This window comes from Chionomys nivalis, chromosome 24, assembly GCF_950005125.1.
Source record: "Chionomys nivalis chromosome 24, mChiNiv1.1, whole genome shotgun sequence".
Taxonomy (NCBI): Eukaryota; Metazoa; Chordata; class Mammalia; order Rodentia; family Cricetidae; genus Chionomys; species Chionomys nivalis.
Window position 1 is genome coordinate 22,482,683 of NC_080109.1, and position 26,434 is coordinate 22,509,116.

Sequence of the window (26,434 nt, forward strand, 5' to 3'; positions counted from 1 at the left end):
AGGGCCACAATATTTATTGAGCAAGCAGACTTAAAATGGCATTGTAATATTCAGGACAAACATACAAACAAGACCAGAGCATCTTTTTAATGTGTCTCCCTTGTCCCTTAAATTAGAACAATTAACAATTCAAATATCTCCTATTCAAATTGGTACTTTGGCTAAAGCCAGGCCAGGTGGATGAGTAGTTATTTCCAAGGGCCCAGTAGTTTCAAGGCTGATGATTCTTGGCTTTGGCACCTGGGAAATGTCACTCAAAACATATCCTTTCATTTCTTCGCCTATTAAGAGGGGATAACAGGGGACTTACCTTCATAAGATGAAGTAGATATTTCAGAGAGATAACAGAAGGAAAATGATTAATTTAGCTCCTAGCAATGCAGCTGCTAGTGTCAGTAACACCATCATTAGCATCTTTATTGTCACCATTATGACTATATTAAGCTTGGTAGGTAGCTATGGCATTACAAACGCTCCGGTCAGGCCAAATCCCAGGCACTCTGTGAGCCCCCTTCCCTTTTCACCTTTTTGAACTGAAAATCTGGATTATAATGCCCTTATGATCTGTCCAGGTTATAGAGTCCTTGACTGGTTTGTAGTTGATTTATGGGGTCAATGTATCTTCAACTGAACTACTCTCAGATCTCACTGTTGAACTAATCAATAGTATCATTCTAACAGGATTTCAAGGGATTAGCGGGAATCTCCTGGAAACCAGGTTAGCACCATATAGTTTAACATCCAACACAGAGAAGTGCATGTGTTCTACCAGTTTCAGCATCCCCTAAGCCACAGCTTCCCTTAGTCTTATGTCAAGACAAGCAGGAGCCTCTTCTGGGAACTTCTTAGAAGTGTAAATTTCAGAGCATCATTTCAAAGTTGCTGTGACAGAAACCACAGGTGGAATCCCCAGCATCCCTCAGGCCCACCCTGTGATTCTGAGGATGCTGAAGTCAAAGAACCATTGGTGTGAATGAAACATGGGAAAGCCCGCTCGGCATCCCGATACAGCTATACTGGAGCAAAGGTCACTGTCATGGATCTGGCCTCTGAGGACATCTATAAGGAATGTCAGCTGGAAACAGTTCAATGCTGAGTAACCAATCAACGGAGAAGACTGAGAAATCGTTCCTGGCCACTGTCTCTAGGGAAGTGAGGTTGTAAGAAGGGTAGAGAAAAGTTCAGAAAACCGAAACGTACCCAAGGAAATGAGTGTAAGGTTGCTAGCAAGAGGGCTGTGTCAATGAGAGTACACAGTGTACCGTCTTCACACAGAGGTTGAGAATCATAGGCTTGCTGTGCTCTCACTGTACCAAAAAAATCAGCTATTGCTCTTCTCATCATTATGCCAATGATTTAAAAACGCTTGACATGCCAAAACCCAATTTATGAAGAGCGACATTTAATACAGAAGGAGTTACATGGCTATCTTCCACTTAACTAGGAAAACTAGACCTTTTCATTAAAAGCCACACTGAGAAACGTTACTTGATATGCTAAAGACCCAGAAATATATCAGTGAAGACTTAGAGTCAAAGGTGAAAAGCTACATTAGGAGCTACAGAGATACGAGTCATTTATTTACTTTGCTGTCCTTATTTTTTAATCTATCTACTTATCCAATTCCATTTTGACCTACAATTCTAATTAACTCTGAGTTATCAATATCCATTAGAGCTAAATATAACCAATCCGGTCCCCTAGGCCTTTTTCTCATAGAGTCTTTCCCTTATATCTGTCTCCTGCCCTCACACCCCCTACCCTGTAAACAGAGTGTGTTCATCAAATTCAGTTGTTTTAACTTCATAAAGATTATAGAATTTTTTCCTGCTGTCTTTTCTGTTGTGACCACCTTTATTCTTAATTCCATAGTGGATTTTTTTTTTCCTTTTCTTTCTTCATAACTAGAGCTTAAGACTCTTGAGACTAGGAATGCTCTCTGTTTTGGGGCTCTAGCACAAGGCCTAGCAGGCGGAGGCAGAAATTGTTCCCCGGTGAGTGTAATTAAGAACTACGCCAATTCATTTGATGTCTCCCAGCACTGATGATTTTAGCTTGCCACCAAACATTGGGTCTTTTCCAGAGGAAAACAAATGTTGCCCGTGACAAATTTGTAAAATAATAATATATCTATAAGGCACAACGTATTTCAGGATCTTAATTTTAGTGGTTTTATCTTAGAACCACATCTTAGATTTCACTTCAAATTACATTTATCAAACCTACTAGATTATTACTGTCTTCATGTTTAATAAACCAGAGACCTCAACATTAGTATTGGTATATGTCAGAACATTACAGGATGAATATGTATCTATACATTTAGAATTGGGTCATTACCCCAACACACAAGATAATTTCAATAAATGCAAGCCTTACTTTAAAAATTAAACTTTATTTTGGGGGGGGGAGTCCAGTTAAAAATATACTTGTTTCCCACATCAAATGATGTATGGAAAACTGACATTCCAAGAGATGTTGTGTGTGTCTTAAAGATGTATTATATAATGAAATAACCCATGCATAGCCAAACACTAACAATCAACGCGGCTCTCAACACATTGTTTATGGACATTTATGGAATAACTTTATACATTCAATCAATATCAAGCTGCCGACGCCTCATTTCCATGTGGAGCACCCCAGGAACTCTGAGGTAGCCTAGTTCTTCAGAAATAATCAAGTTCAAATCAAAAAGGGCAGTGTTCCTTTATTATCCTTCCCCGGGGTGGAATTCTAAAACACACAAATAGAAAAGGAATTCTTGGCCAGAAGACTCATGTGAGAGACATCTTCCAGAAACACGCAGCCTGGGAAGCATCAGCGCCCTGGCAGACTGCAAACCTTTACTACTTTCTATTAATAATTTGGGTCCAAGTGCCTGTAAGGAGCCAGGACCTACTTGTGAGATGAGGACTTAGCTCAAAAGTTGAACATTTTCCAACAAACACTCTCATAATAGCAGGTATCTTCTCCAGACACCAGATTTCTCTGGTTAGCACAAATGTCATTGTCTAAAGGAACACTGAAGAACCCTCTACAAAGCAGAATTGATGCGTTCCTTCAGTAACACATGAAAATCACATTAACTGGCTATTTTGTTCCAGAGACTTCTAGGCTACTGATGGTCTACATGGAAGACCTAACCCCTGGCTTATGGCTACCTACATGAAGTTAAACAAGAAGAAATATAAGCCGGGCGGTGGTGGCTCACGCCTTTAATCCCAGCACTTGGGAGGCAGAGGCAGGCGGATCTCTGTAAGTTTGAGACCAGCATGGTCTACAAGAGCTAGTTCCAGGACAGGCTCCAAAACCACAGAGAAACCCTGTCTCAAAAAACCAAAAAAAAAAAAAAAAAAAAAAAAAAAAAAAAAAAAAAAGAAGAAATATAATATAGTATGTTGCTACTAAACATGTAGATGCTTTAGGGGTATGATGACAGACATAAATTTAAAGCCGAAAGTTGACTTAGAGTTGACTTAGGGGTAGCCGCTTGGGTCTTCAATGTTTTCTAGAAGCTCCTGTATTGAAGCCTTGGTCCCAGGGCAGTGTTAAAAGGCAGAGTTTTCAGGAAGTGATTGAGGTCTTTCTCCTCATGAATACATTATGTCTAGATTAGTGGGCTACTGGGAAATGACAGAAACTCTTGCAAGGGGGACCCAGGAAGAGGAAAGAGATCGCGGAAGCTGTGCCCTTGAAGGGTGTAGGTTTTCTCTGACCCCTCTGTCCTTTCTCTGGGGTCTTGTGAGGAGGTGAGTAGTTCTCTGTCATATCTTCTCCGCCATGTTGTTCTGTCTCACAGCACAGCCCGCAGCGAGGAAACTGCAACCGCGAGCTGAAGTCTCTGAAACTGTGAGACTCTGCCTTTGTTCCCTGAGCTGGTTACTCTTCAAAGCCGTGTCATAGCAATGCAGCTATAACAGTAAAAGCTTACAGTAAGACTTTAGCTTACACACATTAAACCAGATTCCTCCTTTTTCCATCAGGGTGTTTGAAACCCCTTAGTGGTGAAACCCTGGGATCTAACAATGGGCATGTCTCTAGGTGTGGCTGCATCTTGTATGCCCCAAAGTAGGTTATCTCAAGTTTCCAAGGGTCAACGATCCTATCCGTGAAGTTTAGCAGTGTAACAAGATGACCCACAACTGTGCATGAAACAAACAACAATTAAGACGGCAAAGCGATAAGCAGAGAAGTATGATTCCTTAGGGGGTTAGGTTATTAATATTTTGATTCAGGGAAGAAGCAGGAGTGAATGAGGATGAGATTTGAGAATGCACCGTGAGACACAAGGTATCTCAGAACTCGAAGAGATGTTCAGCTACCGTTGTCAACCCATCAACTGTGAAGATATTGATAAAAGTGCTTCAGAGAAACAAAGACAAGAGTAGACAGAGCACAGATTGGCTATGTGACTCCACACACACTGTCAATATTCAGACACAGAAAACCACGTGTTATCAAAAGGGCAGAAGTTGCTAGAACTATTTAGACGCATCTTTGAAAGATTTTGGGAGCCATGGTAGCATCTGCAACTAATCCATCATTAGCCTTGATGCAGGGAAGTCAAGGGGTCAAGGTCTAGGAAACAGGATCAAACAGGCCTTTCTGGCACAGCAGTGGGCAGTGACAAAGCAAAAGATCCAGACAGATGAAAACATCCCTTTCTTGTTCCCATCTATCGTCGCTCTGTTTCTATAGTGATAAACACGCAGAGAGTAAGCATAACGGTCTGCGCTGTACCTACATTCATCTCTTTTCAGAGTAAGAAAGCGTTGCTACATTGTGCCACTAATAAATGTCTTGTAATCCTCCTACAGGCAGAGCTGAGCTTCTTTCTAGCAATTACTTCTTCTTTAAGGATGAATTTACAAAGAAGCTTTGAGAATGTGTTAACAGACAATAGCAAATTTAGATGAGGGTATCCACTTTCTCCGGAAGACGCAGAGACCCACAACAGGCAAGGAGGTTAAACAGAAAAATAATCTAGCAAATTACAGTTTGACAGTCCATATTCTTGAAATGAAATGAAAGACCAAAAGGAAAACCACACACACACACACACACACAGACACACACACACACATTCAGGGTGTCTGCAAATCTAAAATGCCTTTCTATAGGCATAATAACTAGATACACCACTTTCAAGCCCACCTGCTTCTCTCCACTTGGCTTTTTGTGGTTCAGCAGCAGCTCCACGGCTCCCACCACCTCTTTCCGGATAGCATGAAGCAGCGCATCGCCAACGTAGACGTTGAAACTCAGCAACAGTTCAATGAGCTCCAGGTTCTCGTTCTCAATGGCGATGAGAAGAGCAGTCCTCCCAAGGGGGTCGATGCAGTTGATGTTGATCTTAAAGTAAATCTCAGCTTCCTCAAGAGACTTCTTGACACTCGCATAGTCCCCCTTCTCCACTGCATTCAAGTAGGCTTTTTCAGACGGTGAGAGTTCCGACTCTGCTCTGACAATCCTCAGAGGGATGCGGTCTCTGTAGGGGGCATTGACATTTCTTTTGTAATAGAATTGAGCCATGCTTCAGGCCATGCTAGTTCGTCATCTCTGGAAAACACACAGAGAAAGCAAACTGTGAGCATCAGGATGCGTCCGAGGCATCACACACGCTGTCAGACACAATCATTAATGACAATAGTGTCCCCACAGATGATGCCTCTCCTAGAAAGCAGAAGTTAACATTTTTTTTTAAAAAAATGTCATTGTGTGTGCATGTGTGCATCTGTGAGAGTGAATGTATGCACACCACACACGTGCAGATGTTCACAGAGGGCAGAAGAGGGCATCAGATTCTCTGGAACTACAAGCTGTTTGAAGCTGCCACGTGGGTGCTGGAAACTAAACTCAGGTTTTCTTCAAGAGCAGTCAGTTCTCTTAACCACCAAATCATCTCTCCAGGCCCAACAACCTCTAATCTAAGAAGAGAAATTTATCTCAAAATTGTAAAGTAACATTTAGCAGAAATTTCAGGTGGAGACTTTGAGAAATTACTTGCAACTATATGTATAAATATACATGTATATATATTTGCATACACATGTATATTTGTGTATATGTGCATATATACCCATATGTATGTATGTGCCTGTACACACAAGTGCAAAGCACTTTAAAAATTAGCAGTCATACCTTTAGGTTCCCTTCAGGAGCATTCAAATGTATTATTCACTATGAATTCTGCAGATCATGAAGCTGCTGCTACGGTTGTAGACAGTCATTGTGTTGGAAACTTCTCATTTGTCATGTAGTCTGTTCTTACCATTAGTAAGTATTCACATCAATGTTAGTGTGCATTACTGGAACTACTGCTGGTGAGATAACACTGAGTCTAGCGAATATAACTTTATTTTTCTGTTTGTGAGCAAGTTCAGTAAAGGAGAAAGAATAAAACTGATGACATTAATTGTCGAGATGAGACTGTGCAAGTCAACATGGAAAAAAGAGACAAAACAGAGAAAGAATGGACTATGAAAATGTATTTTTCAATTCTACCACTTCTACGAGATGAATGCAGAGATAGGTTCATTTGAAAATTTACTTTTATTCAGAATTCACAGTAAAGATACAGCTGAAGCTGACAAAGTGAATTTAAAATACTCAGCTGGAAAAAGCCACTGGAAGCAGTACTGTATCAGCATAACCCTGGTCTCAGGAAAACGAATTCTATTAGACATATAAGTTCTTTTGTTGTTTTGGTTTGGTTTTTCGAGACAGGGTTTCTCTGTGTAACTTCCCTAGCTTTCCTGGAACTTGCCCTGTAGACCAGGCTGGCCTCAAACTCACAGAGTTCTGCCTGCCTCTGCTTCCCATTTCTGAGATTAAAGACGCCCTTTAAACACCACCCTTCCTACATATAAATTCTTTACTGAAGTTTTCTGCATCATCTCATACCTGTTATTTTATCTTCTGAAGACATATTTTATATATATAGTATAAAATTAAAATAAGTGGGTCATTTAAACCATTTACATATTCCTATTAATTGGTGTTTGTAGGCTAATCAGTGTACGAGTAAATTAATCTGATTTAAATACCAATGCTTTAACTGTAGATTAAGCAGACTTTGCAGTTATAAATATGAGCATATTTTCAGAAATTTATCTTTGTATTTTTAGTTCTATGTGTATACGTGTTTTGTAAGCAAAGACTGCTTGTTTGTTTTGAGGCTGCCCAGACCTGAATAATCACAGAAACTATATTAATTAAAACACTACTTGGACTACTAGCTCAGGCTTCTTATTAATAACTCTTACATCTTAAATTAATCCATTTCTATTAATCTGTGTTCAGCATGAGGCTGTGGTTTACTGGTAAGGGTATGGTGTCTGTCTCCTTCGGCAGTTACATGGCATCTCCTTAACTCTGCCTACTTTCTCTCTATATATCTCTGTTCAGATTTCCCGCCTGGCTTTACTCTGCTAAGCCATTGGCCGAAACAGTTTTATTCATCAAAAAATAAAAGCAAAACATATATAGAAAGACATGGCACATCATGTGTGTGTGTATGTGTAGTTACGTGCACAAGACTAAAGGTGTCCACAGAGGGCATTTATAAAAGAGGGCATTGGATCCTATTGGTCCCTATTTGTGTGTCATCCCGCATAGGTGCTAGGAAATGAACTCAGATCCTCTGGAAGAGCAAGAAGTAATCTTAACTGCTGAGCCATCTCTCAAGCCCCAAATACGAGTACACTTAACAGTTTTAAACTTGAGAAACTGAGTTGTTTGTAGATAGCTTCATTCTATTGGTGATCCAAACAATCATGTAATTAAGTTTCCACGTTTGGCTTTCAGATTATTTATCATGAATTTTCTAATATCTACGTTGAGGATAGTACCTAAGACCATTATTTCATAACCCATAGCTTTTTAGCATTTTCTTCTTTTCAGGTATTTTCATAGACTATGTATGAATGAGTGTGTCACATTTATTAATATTATACACACACATTAGTTAAGGAAACCCTGAGTATAATTTAATTATTCTAAGGATGTTTTGACTTATTGTGAAATAAGAGAAGAATAATTTCTATTACATAAGGGCTAGGAGGTGTCAATATTCTTCTAATATATTAAAAACATCTACAAATTAAAGTCTTTATGATCCCATTTCTCTCTCTCATATTTTGAGGATCTGATCTTGAAACCCAATTTTTGCACTAGTGTCCCTATTAAAATCTTTGTCTTTAAGGGAGGGGTGAGCCATTTCCTCTGGGCCTGTTTCCAAGCCTGAAGTTTGTATCCAAAAAAACTTAGGATCAGTGCCACAGACCTCATATGCTAGTTCCGCCTGGACCAGTCTGCACGTGTCCTATTGTGACACTCAGCATTTCTGTTCTATTTCCATGGTGTACTTCCCATTTACAAAATACAAATAAGATGCCAGTGGAAAAAAAAATTAGGTGTTGGAGAACTTGGGAGAAAGAAGGGAGGCAGAAGAAGAGAAATTAGTTTTAAATAAAATTTATTTCATCGAATCCAGTTAACTTCCACAAACAGAACCCATTCAAGTGCATTTTAAAGTGATACTAGCCTGAGAGAAAGATACTGTATTTCAGAGATAAAATGGGTGTAAGACATCTAAGAAAACCTGTTTGTGTGTCCATAGCAGAGGAAACCAACATAGAACAAAAAATAAGTAAGAAGATAAGAATCAAACTAAGTGCCTTGAAAGGTCTCGATCATCTTTCAAACTCTTGCATTTAAAAAAAGTATATATAATAGCTTTCATGAAATGTTCTGGACGTATTTGAAACACAATTAAAGTTTATATACACTAGATAAATCTAAATATTTAAGGAGGGTATTGAAACCTAGAAGCAGAAGCACAATTCTGCCGCTAAAACCTCCAAGAACATAGAAAGGATGTGCTGCCGTAGCGCTGAAACTTGGACTTGTTGTTGCTGGAGATGCACTGTGTGCATGCAGGAGAGGCAGCAGATAAGGCTGATGGGATCCTGGGAAAACACACTTATCAGCACCTGCAGACCTGCCGCTCAAGGATGGGAAGAGCAGGGCGCCGAGAGCAGAAAATACCTTGACCAAAAATGTTGATAAAAGCCTGGTATAGTCCTGCATCTTTGTGATGAGCTTCCTGGAGCAAAAGAAAAAAATCTCCCCCTCAAGATTCCAGAACTTTGAGGTCCCCCTCCCCTTTTTAATGTCCCTTTATAAATAAAACAATTCTTCATCATGCCAGGTTTCAAAGAAGTAGATAGCAGATGAGGATTAACAGGTAAGAACTTAAATCCTGCAATATGACTTTTGACAGAACCTAAAATTCATTTTTCTTAAGTAGGTTAGGGGATTTAAGGGCAAAACAGAGACAGCTGGGATTTGACATCAACCTGAAAAGAATTTACAACCATCATTAAATAGCATAAATGTGCACAAGGAAACAAATTCTGGATATTCATGGTTCTGAATGCATATTCCCTGAAGGATCTGCATCGTTCCGCAGAGGCATGAACGGGGAATGTGGGTTTCAAATAAGACTAAGGAAATGCATAGATATCTCCATTTTCAATAAAAATTGGAAAGGGTAACATAAATATTCACCATCTAGATACATGTTTGTGCATGAGATCCCGTGCTGTGAGAACTCAAGCTGGAGTCCATGGGGACGAGCCGCTACACATACTTAGGAACTTGGTATGAAATAGCAACAGCAATAAAAAAAAAAACCACTTTACTAACTAAAATATTATGACACCCTAGGATTTTAAAGAGAGAAATAAAGATTATACTTATTTTTAAATACGAAGACTCTTAGGATTTAATAGCGACCAAACTTGAAGCCAAAAATTGGATGCAATTTTATTACATGCACGGAGAAACACGGCCTGAAATGACAGTTATTTTAGTTGACTCTTTAACCTAGGGATGTTTCAGAAATATATGCAACGAAGGTTAGAATGCTCAGAGTTAAAACACATGCAGCAATTTCTGTTTTTCCTCAAGTTACCAAGCTCTTCTCTTGCCCATTACTCCAGCAATAAATCCCGCTGGTTCCATGCACTTTCCTTTCTGTAAATTGTCCCCTCCTTCGCACCCTTCCACATTGCATGCTGGACCACACTTCTCTAAATGCTCCATCTTCTTCATCAACATGACCTCACCCACTGGGCTCTCCTCTATTTGTACAAAGTTAAATGTTGATGTTGCCAAGGCTGTTCTTCCCTCTGTGAATCCCCTTATTCTTATCCCATGCCACTCACTTAAAAATTTCCAGGAACTTTAAACTTATGCTACAATATACACTATAAAATCTACACTATTATGCCACAACTGTCCATTATTTTCTGGACATGGGTTGCCCAGTGGGTAGCCAGTATCTGCCCTTTGTAGCCTTCTGCTTATCAATTATATTAAATGGCTTTAAGAGTCATTCGTTCTTATTGGCCACGTGTCAACTCTCGGTAGCATTCCTTCTCTTTCATGTCAGCTTGCTTTATTACGTTATCTCCTTGTTACCTTTTAGATGGACCTTACTAATAAGCTCACTGACGCCCACGATATCACAGGCCTACTCTGCCTAAGATGCCTATCTGATTACATTATTCTACCACTGATAATCTCTGGAAGGTAGACTTCATTAACAGAAAAGCTCTAATTTATTATAGTCAACCCCACTTGACCCAGTTTTGAAGATTGTCCACTGTAAACCCTATTCTTGCATTAACAAGAATGCCAAACTATTTGGCTACTGTGACCCATGCTGCTTTTCCTAAGGTAACCATCGTACTTCCCTTTGAGTCCCTTGCAACTCCTGCCAAGTTAGAAAACGTTAACCAGAGTAGCTCAGCCTCTGAGAATTGTCCTTTTCTCTCTCTTCAAGCAGGACAATGTGGTCCTCTCTTTGAAAGTGTGCTTCACATTCAAAGGGGTCCCTGAGACTTCGGACTGTCCCAACCGAGGAGCATACAGATGACCCATGCTTTGCGTGAGTGCCCATTTCTTTAATCAATAGTCTGCACAGTATGGTTTTAAAGTTATCCTTCTGCCATTTTAAATAGTGGAGTGTAATTAAATGGTCAAATGACTTTAACCATGTGCCCACCGCTGGTTTAGCACTGTCAGGCAATGGCTAGGAAGCAGTCTGCACAAAATATTTTCTTGTTTTAATATATTGTTCTTCTCTGCATATTTTACTCCCAAGCCCTTATTATTAGATTCAGAATTATAATTGTGACACATAAATTAAGATGTGTGTAATTCTTAAATCTGGAAGATTCAACTCATCTCCATGACCTAAACTCTTCAAGAGGGAATCAGATTTTTGTCATTTGTTGGTCCTGGAAGAGGAATATGAGGATAGAGGGAGAAAGATAAAATATTTTTATATTTATTTATTAAATAATAATAAATATTTAAATAATTTATTTATTATTTATTCTATATCACATATAGAAGTAGAATTAATGCACCAAATAATAGGAAACTAAGACGTGTGTTAGTCTCTAAAAAAAAATACAAGAAGATAAGAGAAAAACTTTGGGAATAAGAAATCATTAAGAAGTAATTTAATTGAAAGAAAGAAATGATTAATTCTACCATGGAGAACAGAGCACATCAGGGATTGGGTCTTGGAAGTCTCCCAGTTTGTAAGAGATGGAAGTTAATGGGACATGAGGTAAGAAATGAAACGACGAAGGAAAAACTGAAAAAATGGAGAGTATTTGGGGTACTAATGGCAGATACTTTCATAATTATTACAAAGGTCATATTAAAATAAGACCCAAGAAGATAAGAATCCACACACAGGGTACATAAGTACAATTCTAAGTAAACAGAGGAGTTAAAAGGAAAAACAGGTACCTGCTTGACTAGGAATAGATGTGCCAATACTAATTAGCTCTTTGTGCAGAGAAATACTGCCCAGTAAACAAAGATTATAAAACATAAATGATCAGTGCTCCATTGCTCATGCTAACACATTCTTGCATATCTGTATATCTAAGATGGAATTCTCCTCAACCATGCAAGCAGCTGCCCTGCTAAATAACTATTTACTTCTCAAAAGTCTTTCAGTGTCGTCATCTTGTTAAATACTGGATCCTAAACCATGATGTCACGAGTTTCCAGTCTCAATCACTGCCTGCCCTATGTAGGTGTTTTTTTTTTTTTTTTTTTTTTTTTTTTTTTTTTTTTTTTTTTTTTTTTTTATCAATTTGGCACAAACTGGAGCTATTTAAGAAGAGGGGACCACAATTGAGAAAGTGTCACTGTAAGATCGGCCTATAGGCAAGTCTCAGGGGGCATTTTCCTGACTAATGATTGATGAGAACCCAGATCATTGTGGGGGGTGCCATCCAAGGGCAGGTGGTCCTGGGTTGTATCAGAAAACAGGGTGAGCAGTTTACATTAATGCTATTGAAATGTGGAAAGATAAAGTTATTCTCATGCATATGGAGACTGGTCAACTTTTCCACTCAAAGACCAGAGAAACAAGTCCACTTCAGGGGAGAGGGGTAGGTGAGGAAAGGTAAGACAGTGTCCTGCTATTAGTCAGGGTATTTTAGTGTAGTGTAACCATGGATACAGTCATCATGCTAAGAAGATGATGTCTGCTGTGAGACTGCATTGTCTATGTATAAAACAGGCGGGCTGCACCCATGAAATCTCAACAGCACGGTCACCTGGACAAGACCTGTACAACGGCAATACCACCTGACTTGCCAACAGGGATGAGGGAAATTTCACAAAGTCCCACCCTTAGATGAAGAGCTACAGACAATCCATGACTGCTAAGAAAGGGAGACTCAATCTTCTCCAGGGACAAGTGTTTGGTAGGTTAGTCAGTGCCAAGCAGTAAGACCTAAATCCATACTAGCAGAACTAACATGATTCTGTGGTCATGGTTATAACTCATGATGAGTCTTTGGTCCGACAGACAAAAAATTAAATCCTTATAGCGAGGGAGGAGTAACATAAAATGCCTGCATTTGGATGCACACACACAAATTGTATAAATATATATTTCTGTAAAAGAGCAGCGCTTGGGCCGTTCAGGTGACACTTCGAGAACTGAGGAGATGATGCCGTGTGGCTTAACTGTCACTGGCAGCAAGGGTAGTGTACATCTCAGTAAAAAGACTGATGCAGAAAGAGGAAGTGTCTGTCTGACGATGTAAGCATAACAATGATGTCCAGCTGGTCAGCAGTTTGGGGAATTGTTAATCTGTAGCTCCACTGAAAACATGTTCTGATTTGGCTTGAAGTTTAATGCTGGGAAGAACAAAGTGATAGGCTAGGCAAACAGCAGTCTCTCCTGTTGATATGAAAGGGCTTTGCACAATACAGCAAGAGAAAGAAGATTTTCAGAGACTCGTGAGAGGCATGTATGACATCTAAAAATCCTTACTACTGTATTAAAATTAACATGTAAAGTTAAAACTTAAAAATAAACAATTACTTAAAATGAATTTGACAGACAAATTTACTCAATAGAAAAGGAAGTCTGGCCATCTTGTCTGCTTCCGATTTTCAGGAGGATCTATATAATTTTTTCTTTGGGTTCACCTTATTACTTAGCTTCTCTAGAATCCCGAACTATAGGCTCAATGTTTTTTGTTTATGGTTAGAATTCACTAATTAGTGAGTACATACCATATTCATCTTTTTGGGTTTGGTTATCTCACTCAGAATAGTGTTTTCCATTTCCATCCATTTGCATGCAAAATTCAAGATATCATTGTTTTTTTTTGTTTTTGTTTTTTTGTTTTTTTGTTTTTGTTTTTGTTTTTTTGTTTTTTTTTGTTTTTCGAGACAGGGTTTCTCTGTGGTTTTGGAGCCTGTCCTGGAACTAGCTCTTGTAGACCAGGCTGGTCTCGAACTCACAGAGATCCGCCTGCCTCTGCCTCCCAAGTGCTGGGATTAAAGGCGTGCACCACCACCGCCCGGCGTGTTTTTTTTTTTTTTTAACCACAGAGTAGTACTCTAACGTGTAGATGTGCCACACTTTCTTTATCCATTCTTCCATTGAGGGGCATCTAGGTTGTTTCCAGGTTCTGGCTATTACAAATAATGCTGCTATGAACATAGTTGAACAAATGCTTTTGTAGTATGATTGGGCATCTCTTGGGTATATTTCCAAGAGTGGTATTGCTGGATCCTGAGGTAGGTTGACTCCCAATTTTCTGAGAAACCACCACACTGATTTCCAAAGTGGTTGCAAAAGTTTGCATTCCTACCAGCAATGGACGAGTGTTCCCCTTATTCCATATCCTCTCCAGCATAGGCTATCATTGGTGTTTTTGATTTTAGCCATTCTGACAGGTGTAATATGGTATTTTGATTGGTATTATTTATAAAGTAATAATAATAAAAATAAAACATCATAGCATTTTGATTTGTACCATAAAACAAAATAGTTATAAATCCATCAAGATACATACAACACTTTTTTCAAAGTTATTTGTTTTAGAATAACTTTTAAAAATTGTTGTTTGTACTTTGATAACTAATTTAAAAATTATTTGATTTAACCATGATGGAGAAACCCACAGAAACATCTGGCCAGAGAAAGTGGGAGCTCACTAACTCCGGACTTACAGCTGGGGTACCTGCATAAGATCAAACAAGGCTCTCTGAATTTGGGAGACAGTTGTGTGTCTTGGGCAGTTTGTGGTCCACTAGCAGTGGAAGCAGTATTTATCCCTAAAGAATGAACTGGCTCGTTGGAGCCCCTTTCCTATGAAGGGATGCCTCGCTCAGCCTAGATACAGTGGGAGGGCCTTGGTCCTACCTCAAGTGATATGACGGACTTTGTTGACGCCGCATGGGAGATCTCACCCTCTCTGAGGAATGAATGGGGGAGAGGTGAGGGAAGAGAGAGAGGGAACTGAAATTGGCATATAAATAAAATTGTTTTAAAAAAGAAAAAGAAAGAAAAGAAAAGAAAAGAAAGTCACTGACTCAAATAGCAAAATTAATAGCTCCCTCAGAGAAAAGGCAAATGTAAATAGAAAATGTCATTTGAAAAGTCTTTCAGCTTCACTGATCTCCAAAGTCTGGGAGGTTTATCAATAGGGTAAAACACAGTGCACATGAAATGTGCTAGATTATAGACAAAAGAACACCCAGTGCCAAGCAGTGAACACACTTGTCTCATAAACATTGACAAGGCTTGCCACTGAAAAAGAAATAGAAATGCGGGTATGGTCTTTTGAAAGGTTCAAGTTGTTTACCAAGATCCTTTGCTTCCACGAATCTGCTCTAGAGTCACATTTTATAAGGCAGGCAGTGGGTGGGTGGTGATGTTATTTACTGTTGGGAAAAAACAGAGACTCAAAAGTCTAAATCAGCAGTTAGTCCAACCGCGTAATGAATACAGATTTAAGGAAGCGTCTTCACATACGGTCTGGAGAGATGCCCAGTTGGGAAGAATGTGTGCTGCTCTTGGAGAGGGCCCGTGTTAAATTAGGAGCACCCACATCTGGTGACTCATAATGCCTTCTTCTGAGGGCACCTGCACTCGTTCCCATAGACCACAAGGAGACCCATGTCCATGCACAAATCTAATGCAAAAGTAAATATTGGAAAAGTATCTTAAGATATTAAAATAACGTGTGCTGTATATTTTTACTGTCATGGGAAAACAATTCCACCATGATGAAGGTAACTGGGGATCAAATTTTAAATACATCTGTGACACTAACAACAAAAAAATCTATAATAAGAAGGCTGTAACTATGTTACTAATTCAGAATGGTTACTTTCCTACGGGTAATTAGTGATATTGGTTTTTATATTTAAATATTATAATGAGAATATAATAAATTTCAGTAAACACTTTCACACCCAAAAATCTGCTTCATTAAACAAAACTCTCATCTATTCTTAATATTCAGCAACACTCTTGTGTTAAATGATATTTGATTTGTTTTTTATGGTATTAGAAACTACAGACCAGATAAATGCATCGCAATTGTAAAGCTAAGCATTCTTTCCAACAAAACAAGTGAAGAAAAGAGAAATGCCTTTTTTTTTCTTAAAAAGAAAACCTACTAGAATAATAGCTGTCTATCTGACCAAAATGTTTAAAGAATTAAAGGAAGCATAAAACAAGCCAGGCAGTGGTGGTGCACACCTTTAATCCCAACACTTGGGAAGCAGAGGCAGGCAGATCTCTGTGAGTTCAAGGTCAGCCTGGGCTACTAAATGATGTTTATCAAGCTCTGAAAGACCATAATTGTCAATCCAAACTATGATACTCAGCAAAATGATTAACGATGAAGGAGAAATAAAATTTTCTCATGTTATCAACAGTGCCTCACAGTAAGTACACACACTCCTTCTCCTGGAAACTAAGCAATACACCTCTGATTGATAACTGGGTCAAAGAAGGAATCAGGAAAAAAATGAAGCAGTCCTAGAACTGAATGAAATCGAAATACAACGTACCCAAATTGAAGAGGCACAAAGAAGGCAGTTCTAACAGGGGAGTTTACAGTGATAAGTGCTTACATCAAAATTTATTTTGTTTTATTGGGGGGTAGTTGCAGGGGCAGAGGATGGATTTGAGGTGATGGGAGATGGGTGGGATCGGATGCATGATGTGAAAGACACAAAGAATCAATAAAAAAGAAAGTTTAGAAAAATTAAGAAATTGAAAGATATAAGCAGAATCAGTTCTGGAACTAATGGAATAGAAATGAGAAATGCAAAGAATCCAGAAACTGAGGATTTGGTTCTTTGAAAGATGAATATGATCAAGAAACTTTTACTCAAATTGATGAAAAGAAAGAATGAATATTTTCCTAATGAAACAGAAATGAAAAGGGAGAGATGACTGCAGGTAACAGTGAAATTCAAAAGATCTTAAGAATACATTTTTAAAACTTCTATTTGGCTAACTGAAAAAGTTTAAGGAAATTAATTAATTTTTAGGTTCCTAAAATATACCAAAAATTAAACAAAGATAAATTAATAACTTTTATTAATTAATAAGAAGATCTAGGACCAGCAATGAGATTGATGTTCTATTAAAAAGTTTCCCAACTCTAAATAGCCCAGGCCCAGAAGGATCCACTGCAGAATTATACCAAAACTTCAAAGAACTCATGCTAATGCTACCTAAATTACTCTAAAAAATCATAAAGGTTTCCAGCTACTTTTATGAAGCCAGTATTACTCTGACACCCAAACCAGATAAAGACACAACAGAATAAAGAAATTACACATTGGCCTTCCTGATGATTAAAAATGCAAAAATAAAATTCAAACAAACCAAATTCAAGATCATATCAAACAGATCATTCATCATGACCAAATTATCTTCAATCGAGAGATGTGGGGATGATTCAACATAAATAAATCAAATAAAAGTTACCAATCACATAAACTGACTTAAAGAAAGAAACTACAGGATGATTTCATATGGTCCAAAACCAAAACCAAACCATTTGATGAAATCCATAGAGCATCAAGAAATGGAAGAATCTAACCCTATATAGTAAAGCCGTTCTAGATTGTTACACGTGACAAAACTGAAGTCAACATCATGATTAAGGGGAAAAACACTCAGAGTGTTCCTACTAAGATTGGGAACACGTCAAGAGTGTCCACTCCTACTCAAAACAGTACTTAAAGTCTTAGCCAAAGCAAAGACAAGAGACGGAAATAAGACATATACAAATAGGAAAAGAAGAAAAGAAAGTGTTTATATATGATGTGATTCTATATGTAAGAGACATGAATGACACCAGCAAAAACTCTTAGAGCCAATAAATGCTTTCCACCTGGATACAAAATTAATACGCCCAAAATGGTAGTTACTTACTCTTAGGTAAGTGAGCATTCTTAATTAGTAACGTAGTTACAGCCTCCTTAATAAATATTGGAAAAGTGTCTTCAGATGCTAAAATAACACATGTTGTATATTTTTAGCGTCACAGGAGAACAATTCTGTCATGATAAATGGTAATGGCGGATCAAATTTTGCACACAGCTGTGACAACAAAAAATATAAAATACAAATGACAACAAAGGCTGCCGTGGCTGTAAGGAAAGAAGGACACTCACACACTGCTGATGGACATCAGTCTAGAGTTTCCCCGAAATGCTAGAGCTACATCTACCACAGAACAAGCTGCACCACTCCTGGGGGACGGCACATGCACTCACTGCTGGCTAACTCTCATAACGTTGAAAGGTGCTACTTAGGTTGTTAAAAGACATCAGTAGTCTTCTCCAGCCCCGGACCCCTTCATGCTACAATACCAAACTGTCACGGCAAGATGTGTCTATTGGTGTCATAGTGGTGAGATTGTTCCTTTCAACCTCAATCAGTCAACACTGAGGGAGATGGAGACAGAAAGAAAATGATTCAGGGAATGGGGAAGATGCTATAACATGCTGTCCTTTGGACATGACACGGATGTTGTACACATGAATTCACGGCAGCTCTTACTACTTGCACAAAACCCTCTCTCAAGGTCAAGTTGGTTAAGATTTTCAGCATGGTGGTAGTGGTGGGGCTCCCAAAGCCTCACGCCTCAGTCCTCCTGGTTGGCAATTTCTCTCTCTTTCCCCTCTCCTTACAGGCTCCAACTCAGTCCATGCCCACTATGGACTCTCAAGATGTCTCTGCTTCTGGCTATGCTCTTTCATATATCTGCAACAAACCTTCTCCTCCACCATGCCTAGGAACAGGCAGGTCCTTTCCTCTTCCTTCCTTCCTTCCTTCCTTCCTTCCTTCCTTCCTTCCTTCCTTCCTTCCTTCCTTCTCTTTCTTTCTTTCTTTCTTTCTTTCTTTCTTTCTTTCTTTCTTTCTTTCTTTCTTTCTTTCTTTCTCTCTTTCACCTGGGACCAGTCATGTCCTTTCCTTTTTTTCTTCTTTCTTTTTCTTTCTTCCTTCCTTCCTTCCTTCCTTCCTTCCTTCCTTCCTTCCTTCCTTCCTTCCTTCCTTCCTTTCTTTCTTCCTTTCTTTACTTTCCTTTCTTTACTTTCCTTTCTTTTCATCTAGTTTTGAAAACTGGGAGTTGTTGGCTCTTTTAACCTTTTGGGCTCTTTTACTCATTGCTCATGGGTCGGGGGAGGCTGCTACCCAGCTCGCAAATAAACCACAGAGGCCTATTCTTTCTTATAAATGCCTGACCTTAGCTGGGCTGTTTCTAGCCAGCTTTTCTTAAATTATCCAATCTACCTTTCGCCTCTGGGCTTTTCTTTTCTCACTTCTGTAACCTTACTTTCACTCTTACTCCAAGGCTGGCTGTGTGGCTGGGTGACTGGCCCCTTCTTTTCTTTCTCCTTGATCTCTCTTGCTTCCTGTTGCCTCTTTCTATTTATTCGCTTTGCCCACCAGCCCCACCTATCCTTTCTCCTGCCTTGCTATTGGCTGTTCAGCTCTTTATTAGACCAATCCGGGGTTTTAGACAGGCAAAGTAACACAGCTTCACAGAGTTAAACAAATGCACATAAAAGAAAGAACACAACACATCTTTGCATCTTTAAAACAAATGTTTCACGGCATAAACAAATGGAACACATCTTAAAATACTATTTCACAACAGGAAGCGGCATGAATATATTCCCTCTCATGGAACCTGGTTGCTCTGAACCAAGCTGCTGATCTGAATCTCCTAAGGGATGTACAGATCATTTGCATCTGCTGGCTTTTGCCACCCACCAAATTTGAGTCTGGAGTCTGCCTCTTCAATTACTTCTTCCCTCCGGCTTAACTAACCATCAGTCTCTCCTCACGTGTTTGGTAAGTGTCCTTCCTTTCTCTGGTTCCTGGAGCCTACTACTCCCTAGGGATGCATACCACCACCTGGACAACTCTATCTCAGCGCTGGTCTCCTACACCTGTGTGGGTCTCCCTATTGAAGGTGATTACCAGCTCCTTTCCCCCTGCTCTCTCCTGGCTTTCTCTCACCTTCCGCTAGGAACTTTCGTACTCCCGCAGCCCCACTAAGCTACATTTCTCTCTTGCCTTAGCCTGCAGTCCCACTATCTCACTCCAGACTGCAGTCTAGAAGCTTCTGCGCTCAGCTGCCCCTTGGGGCTTATAAGAACAGCCGCTGCCCTGTGTACAGTGTTCCATGTTGTGGCTTGCTCTCTGTCTGCACGGACTCAGATTATATTAGCACAGCAGGGCCTCAGTACAGATCGATGGCCAAAAATTAGCACACTTGATTTCTAGATTTTTACAGACTGTAACAACTGCCACAGCACAAACAAATGATTCCCCAAATCTCTAAGATCTAAACCTCCTGTGTTCAATATGTTACGAAGTCTCATTTCTAAGGTTCTACTTCCCACTGTTAATAATCTTTTATCTCTATGATTTCAGTGCACTATGCACTCAAAAAACAAATCTCTTGAGACTATACTGTAAATTCTATCTCAAGATTTGTAAGAATATTTGGTATGATTAAAAAAATGTATAAAGCCTAACAAAATTTGGTTTAAAACTTGTAACAAAAGGCTTATAGTTAATACTTACGCATAAGTAATTTTAATTTGCTACAACATACTATATATGTGATTGAACTCTAGTTTAAAATATACTGTATATGGAACTTGGATTCAACTCTTTTTTAGAAACTAGATGTTTTAAACACCAACCACATAACTGGTAGCCATCTTTACTGAGATTAAAGGGTGCATGCCACGTGACTTCACCATCTTAAGATAACCTTATGGCATAAAATAACGGTTATAAAACCTATCAGTCTAACTGAGTTCTCTAGTTATCACTGTATCCTCTTTTAGACCAAGGAAACCACAGCAACTCTCCAAAATGTTTTGAATTGATGTGGATTTTTATTATAAAATATAATCAAAGTTTATAAATTTGTAAGGTTATTAAACTCCACCCAGATTAACAAAAGCTGATTTGGAGATTTTCACCTAAGTACTTCTACATCTTTCTAACTGTTCAACACAAGGCTTCCAAAAAGTTTAGATAAGTAACAATGTATGTTTGATAAATAAGGTATATTTTATAAATTCCTAAGGCCTACTCAGGTTCACAGTAATATTTGTCTAGCTTCTTTGTCGTTTCTTACTTTGTTAAGCTTTAGCTATTTGAATAGGTTCAGCTATACAAAAAAACTGTGATATTCTAGTTTGGTACACTATAAAAAGATGAGGAAAGTTTCCTGTTTCCCTATGGACTACATTTATGGTTTAAAGTTTATTGCATTTATGGTTTATTTTGATGCTGAAGGATCTTCAGTTAAATATGAAACTCAAATTTTAAGGACCAAACTTAACAGGCATAAAGCTACAAAAATCCTAATCTTATAAAAACTACTGACATCATAAACTGTTAAAAATAATTAAAACATACAAGTCAATGGTAAGTTAAATTATATAATGTTTTCAGAACTATACTTACAGTCATGTTAAATACTAATGTAATGAATTACAGAAGTAAGCCTTATTTAGTTTCCTGTATGTGTTTTCGAAGTTGAGCCTAAAACAAGTAAATAAGGTATACTTCATAAATAAATGGTCCTTGGGCTCTTTAGAGATCTGTTGAATATAGCATTTAAAATGTTTAATAATTATAGAGACAGATGCACCACTCCTAACAGGAGCCCAGCGGTCTCCAGAGAAGACATATGGGGCAGAAGGATTCCATCTGAATTGCTGTGACACTAACCACTGGGGAATCTGCCCCCACACCTCTCCTGCCTCCAGGGCTCTACTTAAATGGTGGACAGCTTGGGGTTGTTGTCCCACTCCGTCTGTAAGGTCAGTCCCCCAAGTCCCTCTACAGGAAACTCTCTCAGACCTGGGTCTGAAGATCCAAGGCCCACTGCCCTGTATGGTAGCTGAAGATTGAATGTTGTCCTACTTGACAACCAGACACCTACAGTCCCAAGGAAGCCAGGGAAATGGGAGCCTAGGGCAACCATTTCGGTAATGGGAAAGTCTCTGTTATCTTCATTGCTAATAGGCTATTTGGATTATACAGCCTAAAGTAATGTATCCTTCTCAGACCTCAGATGACAATGACAGCTAACGGAGCTTTAACTGCCACGAGCATGCTAGCTCCTCCCCTGGGGCTACAGCTGCCTTCCCCTGCCCCCCTAAGTAATAAAACAGGCCTAGGCCTTGGGCCTCAGGGAGAGTCTCCAGCTGAGAAAGACACTCCCTCCCCCCCCTTTTTTTAACCATACTCTAAAAAGAGATAAAACTCACAAAATAACTTTTTAGTATTCTTTCTCCCCTTCCCCCTAAAGAACTTGCTTTACAATGACTGCTCTTGGCAATCAGCCACCTGTATCTCATAGTCAATGATTGGACAAAAAGGTTTAAAGTATATTTTAGTTCTGAGGGTCTAAGCAAGTGCTCAGACATATAAATACAAGCTAAACAGGTCTGATGACATGAAAGATGAAATAAGTTATGAAGGTCTAAAAACATGTTTTAGGATATGTAAACACAAGTGGTCAATGTCTAAGAGAGTGATTTAAGGTATATTTTTAAAAATGAAAAATATTTCAGATATCTTTCCCTCTCTATGCTATTGCTATCTATGTTAAGACTTCAAAAGTTTAGAATTTTAGCAATCAATGGAGTTTTAATAAGCTATTAATCTAGCCTGATTAAAGTACTCCTACTACCATCGTAGTCACAAGCTGAAAATTTTAAATTTCCCTTGCTTGTCTTTTAAGTCCTTGGGTTATCTTCTAAGTATAGACATTAATGTGCTTCATATTGTGTTTAAAAAAAATCTGCCCAATCTATATCCACCCAGTCCTCTGGAGAGAGGAATGTGTGTTCATGTTTTTAACCCCAAATCATTCTTGGGTTCCGAAGCTTTTACTATGACTCAAAGGCGTGAGTCTTTTCTACAGTGTAGATTTCAGTACAGATTGCAGATAGTGGCAATGCCAACATATCAAAAACTTTTATCCCCTTTTGTAAACTTAAAACAAATTCTTGTAAACTTCAGGGAATTGACTTGAATCCACCTCTCACAGGTCAAATATGTTCTCCTGTCAACCAACAACCTGAGTTTTCCTGCCTCCTGTTTACCGCTGAGGCAGGACTTCTCTCTCTTCCCTGCTCTTGGGACTCCCCTCCCTCAGCTATGGAGATCATGAGCCTAAAAGTTTCAAGTGGACATCCCAGATAAAATGTCCCCCCTAATTCCTTATTTTATCTTCTCTTTCTAGTCTATCTGTCCCAGTAGACTTCAACTGAAGACTGTCCCAGCAACTCCCCCAGCTCCAGGTTTTCCCTTCAAATCTGCATCCTGGACAGCCTCAGAGTGTCTAGTGCCACCCAGGTGGTCCAGCATCACACACTGCTCCAGTGCTGCCTGCACTTCCCAAGCCCCATATGGTCCAGTAGCGCTTGGACTCCACCAGCGTTCCAGCTTACCCCAACGACACCCCCATGTCAACAGGATCTAGGCATAGAAGATTATGTAGCCCCTTATCATTTATTATGAACAACGAGGCTGGAGTGTTAGGTCTCAAGCCAGGAACAAATGAGATTTGCCTATTTAACATATCAAAACAGACAGTGAGCACCAGGTTTTCCCTGCATCCCTCAACTTCTACCTCTTACAGGGTGCTTCCTGCCCCCGACCCTGAACTCTCCTGCCTAGGGTCTTGGCTGCCCTTCCCCCAGCTGCCCTTCCTTGTATATTCCAGCCATTTTAGCTATGCCAGTCTCCTGGCCAGGCTGCCCCTCTTGGTTGGCAGTTCCTCTCCCTCTCCCCTTCTCTATCTCCTCACATAGTCCAGCTCAGTCTGGTCATGTTCAGACTCTCCCACATGTCCTTGTCTCTGGCTATGCTTTTCCTCATTTATCTACAGTAAATTTTCTCTTTTATCATACGTAGGAGCAGTCATGTCCTTTTCTTTTCTCAAGTCATTTATGCCCTCAGAATTATTACTTTAAGAATAATTGTGAAATAAATCAAAATCAGTTTCTTAAACCAGAATATAATTTCTATTTTATACATATTTTACATATATATTATATATAAATACAATATATATTTTACATGTACATATAAGGCAGATTTTACATTATGTGTATATATACATATATAATATAAGCTGTAAAATCCAGTTTCCAAAAGCTGTGGTAAATGAGGTGGTATATACCTGTAATTCTAGCATGTGGAAGGCAAAAGTCAGAAGATCGGAAATTCAAGGACTTCTTCAACTACATAGTGAATTTGATGTCAGCCTGGGATATGTAAGATACTTTTTTTTTTTTTTTTTTTTTTTTTTGGTTTTTCGAGACAGGGTTTCTCTGTAGCTTTGGTGCCCGTCCCTGGAACCAGCTCTTGTAGACCAGGCTGGCCTCGAACTCACAGAGATCCGCCTGCCTCTGCCTCCCGAGTGCTGGGATTAAAGGCGTGCGCCACCACCGCCCGGCGCTGTAAGATGCTATTAAAAATACACACACACACACACACACATTCAGAATATTCTGGTTTAAGAAATTTCTTTGATTTATTTCATAATCGATACCTTGTCTCTGCCATGCTGTAGACTGAACCCAGGGCTTCATGCAGGCTAGGCCAGTATATTTTCAACCAAATTCCATTCCCACTAGCAGAACATTGTCTTAGGATGTTTTATTATAGGGAATTAGTATCTCCTAGAAATGCAAGGTTTACACTCCCTTGGCAGAGCAGCTGTCATAGGGTCCTAGTCTTCCTAGAGAGATATGGTGGCTATATGAGATGGTAAAAGGGATTAAAAAGTTTGATAGATTGTCAAAAAGAGAATTCAGACTTTCTCAGAAATATTATCTTTTGTAATCCATATTTGATAAAGGCCTTTGTGAGGGAGCTATACATCATAGGAGAATGAAAGAGGAAAAAAACAAAAATACATTTTCCCGCAAAAGTGAGGGTTACCAAAGAGGAAAAAGAGAAAAATATAATACATAGATGGCATTCAACCTTCTATTGGAAGTAAACAAATTAGGCCTGGAGAGATGGATCAGAGGTTAAGAGCACTGGCTGCTCTTCCAGAGGACCCGAGTTCAATTCCCAGCAACCACAGGGTGGCTCACCGCCATCTGTAATCATATCTGGTGCTCTCTTCTGCCCTGCAGGCATACATGCAGGCAGAATACTGTATACTTAATACATTAAGAAATAAAAGGAAACAGGTCTTTATTTACTTAATCAATGAATGCACACTGAGCAGCTAGCAGGTGTCTGGCCTTATTAAAATTCTTGAAAGACTATAGTAAAGCAGACATGTCATCTGCTTTGAGGAAACCCGTGCCTTGCAGTAGGGGGCAGGGAGTAACAAGAAACTTAACAGGACCCCAATGAACCCCATTGCTCTGTAGCAGTAGAAGGGCTAACAGGACTGACTGTCATGTAGAAAAGTCTGAGCCCTCAAAGGACCACAACTCGGGCATGGCAAGCAGGTCAAACTAAGGTTCCGGGGTTAACAGGAAGCCTGGCAGAAACACCTAAGGATGTGCGCAAAGGCACCGTGAGGACCATCCTCATGTTTATCCTATCCCTCTTGGATTTCAGCATCTTCTAGCTGAGTGTCACTCTCTCTCAAGGATACAAACTAAAAGTCAAACATGTCATAACTATGTGGAAAGTGTAAACACAAACCATAACATTTGTGGTGGCCCAGATGTTGTAGGTACACTTAACACAGGCAGGAATGGGCTTAGTTCTTCCTTATTTTTGTTTTTTATTTTATGTGCAGGAGTGTTCTGCCTATAGTGTCTGTCAGTTCACTACCTACACGCACTGCCATCAAAGTCCCCTGGAGCTACAGACTGTGAGCCACCATGTGGGTTCTGGGGATTGAAGCCAGGTCCTGCTGAAGAGCAACCAGTGTTCTGAACCCACTGAACTATCCTTGCAGCCCCCAACAGGATCGGTTTTTGAGGGAATAGATGAGAAACTTCCCAAGAAACACAACAGTAGCTGCAAACACTCGCTAGATTTTCGTGTGTGCTGGGCACGCTGCCAGGCTCTTTACATAGATCATTTCCTGCTACTCCCACCACAAGCGGCAGAAGTGTTTAAGTACCACACAGATGCAGAGACACACGCTGTTAGACTCAAGTGTTTCCCTGAAGCCACACAAATGGTAAGGTGGAGCTGGCCTGGAACCAAGGTAGGGTAGCTCCAGATCCTGTCTGTGTACTTCACCCCTGCTCTCTGCTGCTCTAGAGAGTCTGGGAGACGCTGCTGCTGTCGTGAGGAGTGCTTCGCACAGTGTGATTTCCCATCTGCTCACGTTGATGTCAGATCAAGCCGCCAAGTAGCTTCCAGCATAGAACAAGGTGATTACTGCATCTTAGATGGAAGAATGGACGTGTGTTCCGATGTTTGTCACCATTCTCCAGAGTTCCTACCAGGCTCCAAGTCATCCTCATTAATAGAGAAATTCAAATAAACTGGATGAGGTGGTGTGTGGCCTTTAAACCCAGCAGTCAGGAGGCAGAAGCAAGTGGA

At 39.5% G+C, this 26,434-nt stretch overlaps 1 protein-coding gene across 3 annotated transcripts in view; it reads right to left on the bottom strand.

Moving 5' to 3' along the window:
• Positions 1-26,434, bottom strand: part of Trpc4 (transient receptor potential cation channel subfamily C member 4) — a 162,338-nt gene that overhangs the window by 115,492 nt on the left and 20,412 nt on the right. For all 3 annotated transcript variants that reach the window (XM_057757100.1, XM_057757099.1, XM_057757098.1), the window contains exon 2: positions 5,158-5,562. In XM_057757100.1, coding sequence (XP_057613083.1) covers positions 5,158-5,535 — 378 coding nt within the window. In that variant the 5' untranslated portion in view covers positions 5,536-5,562. The remainder of the gene's footprint in view (positions 1-5,157; positions 5,563-26,434) is intronic.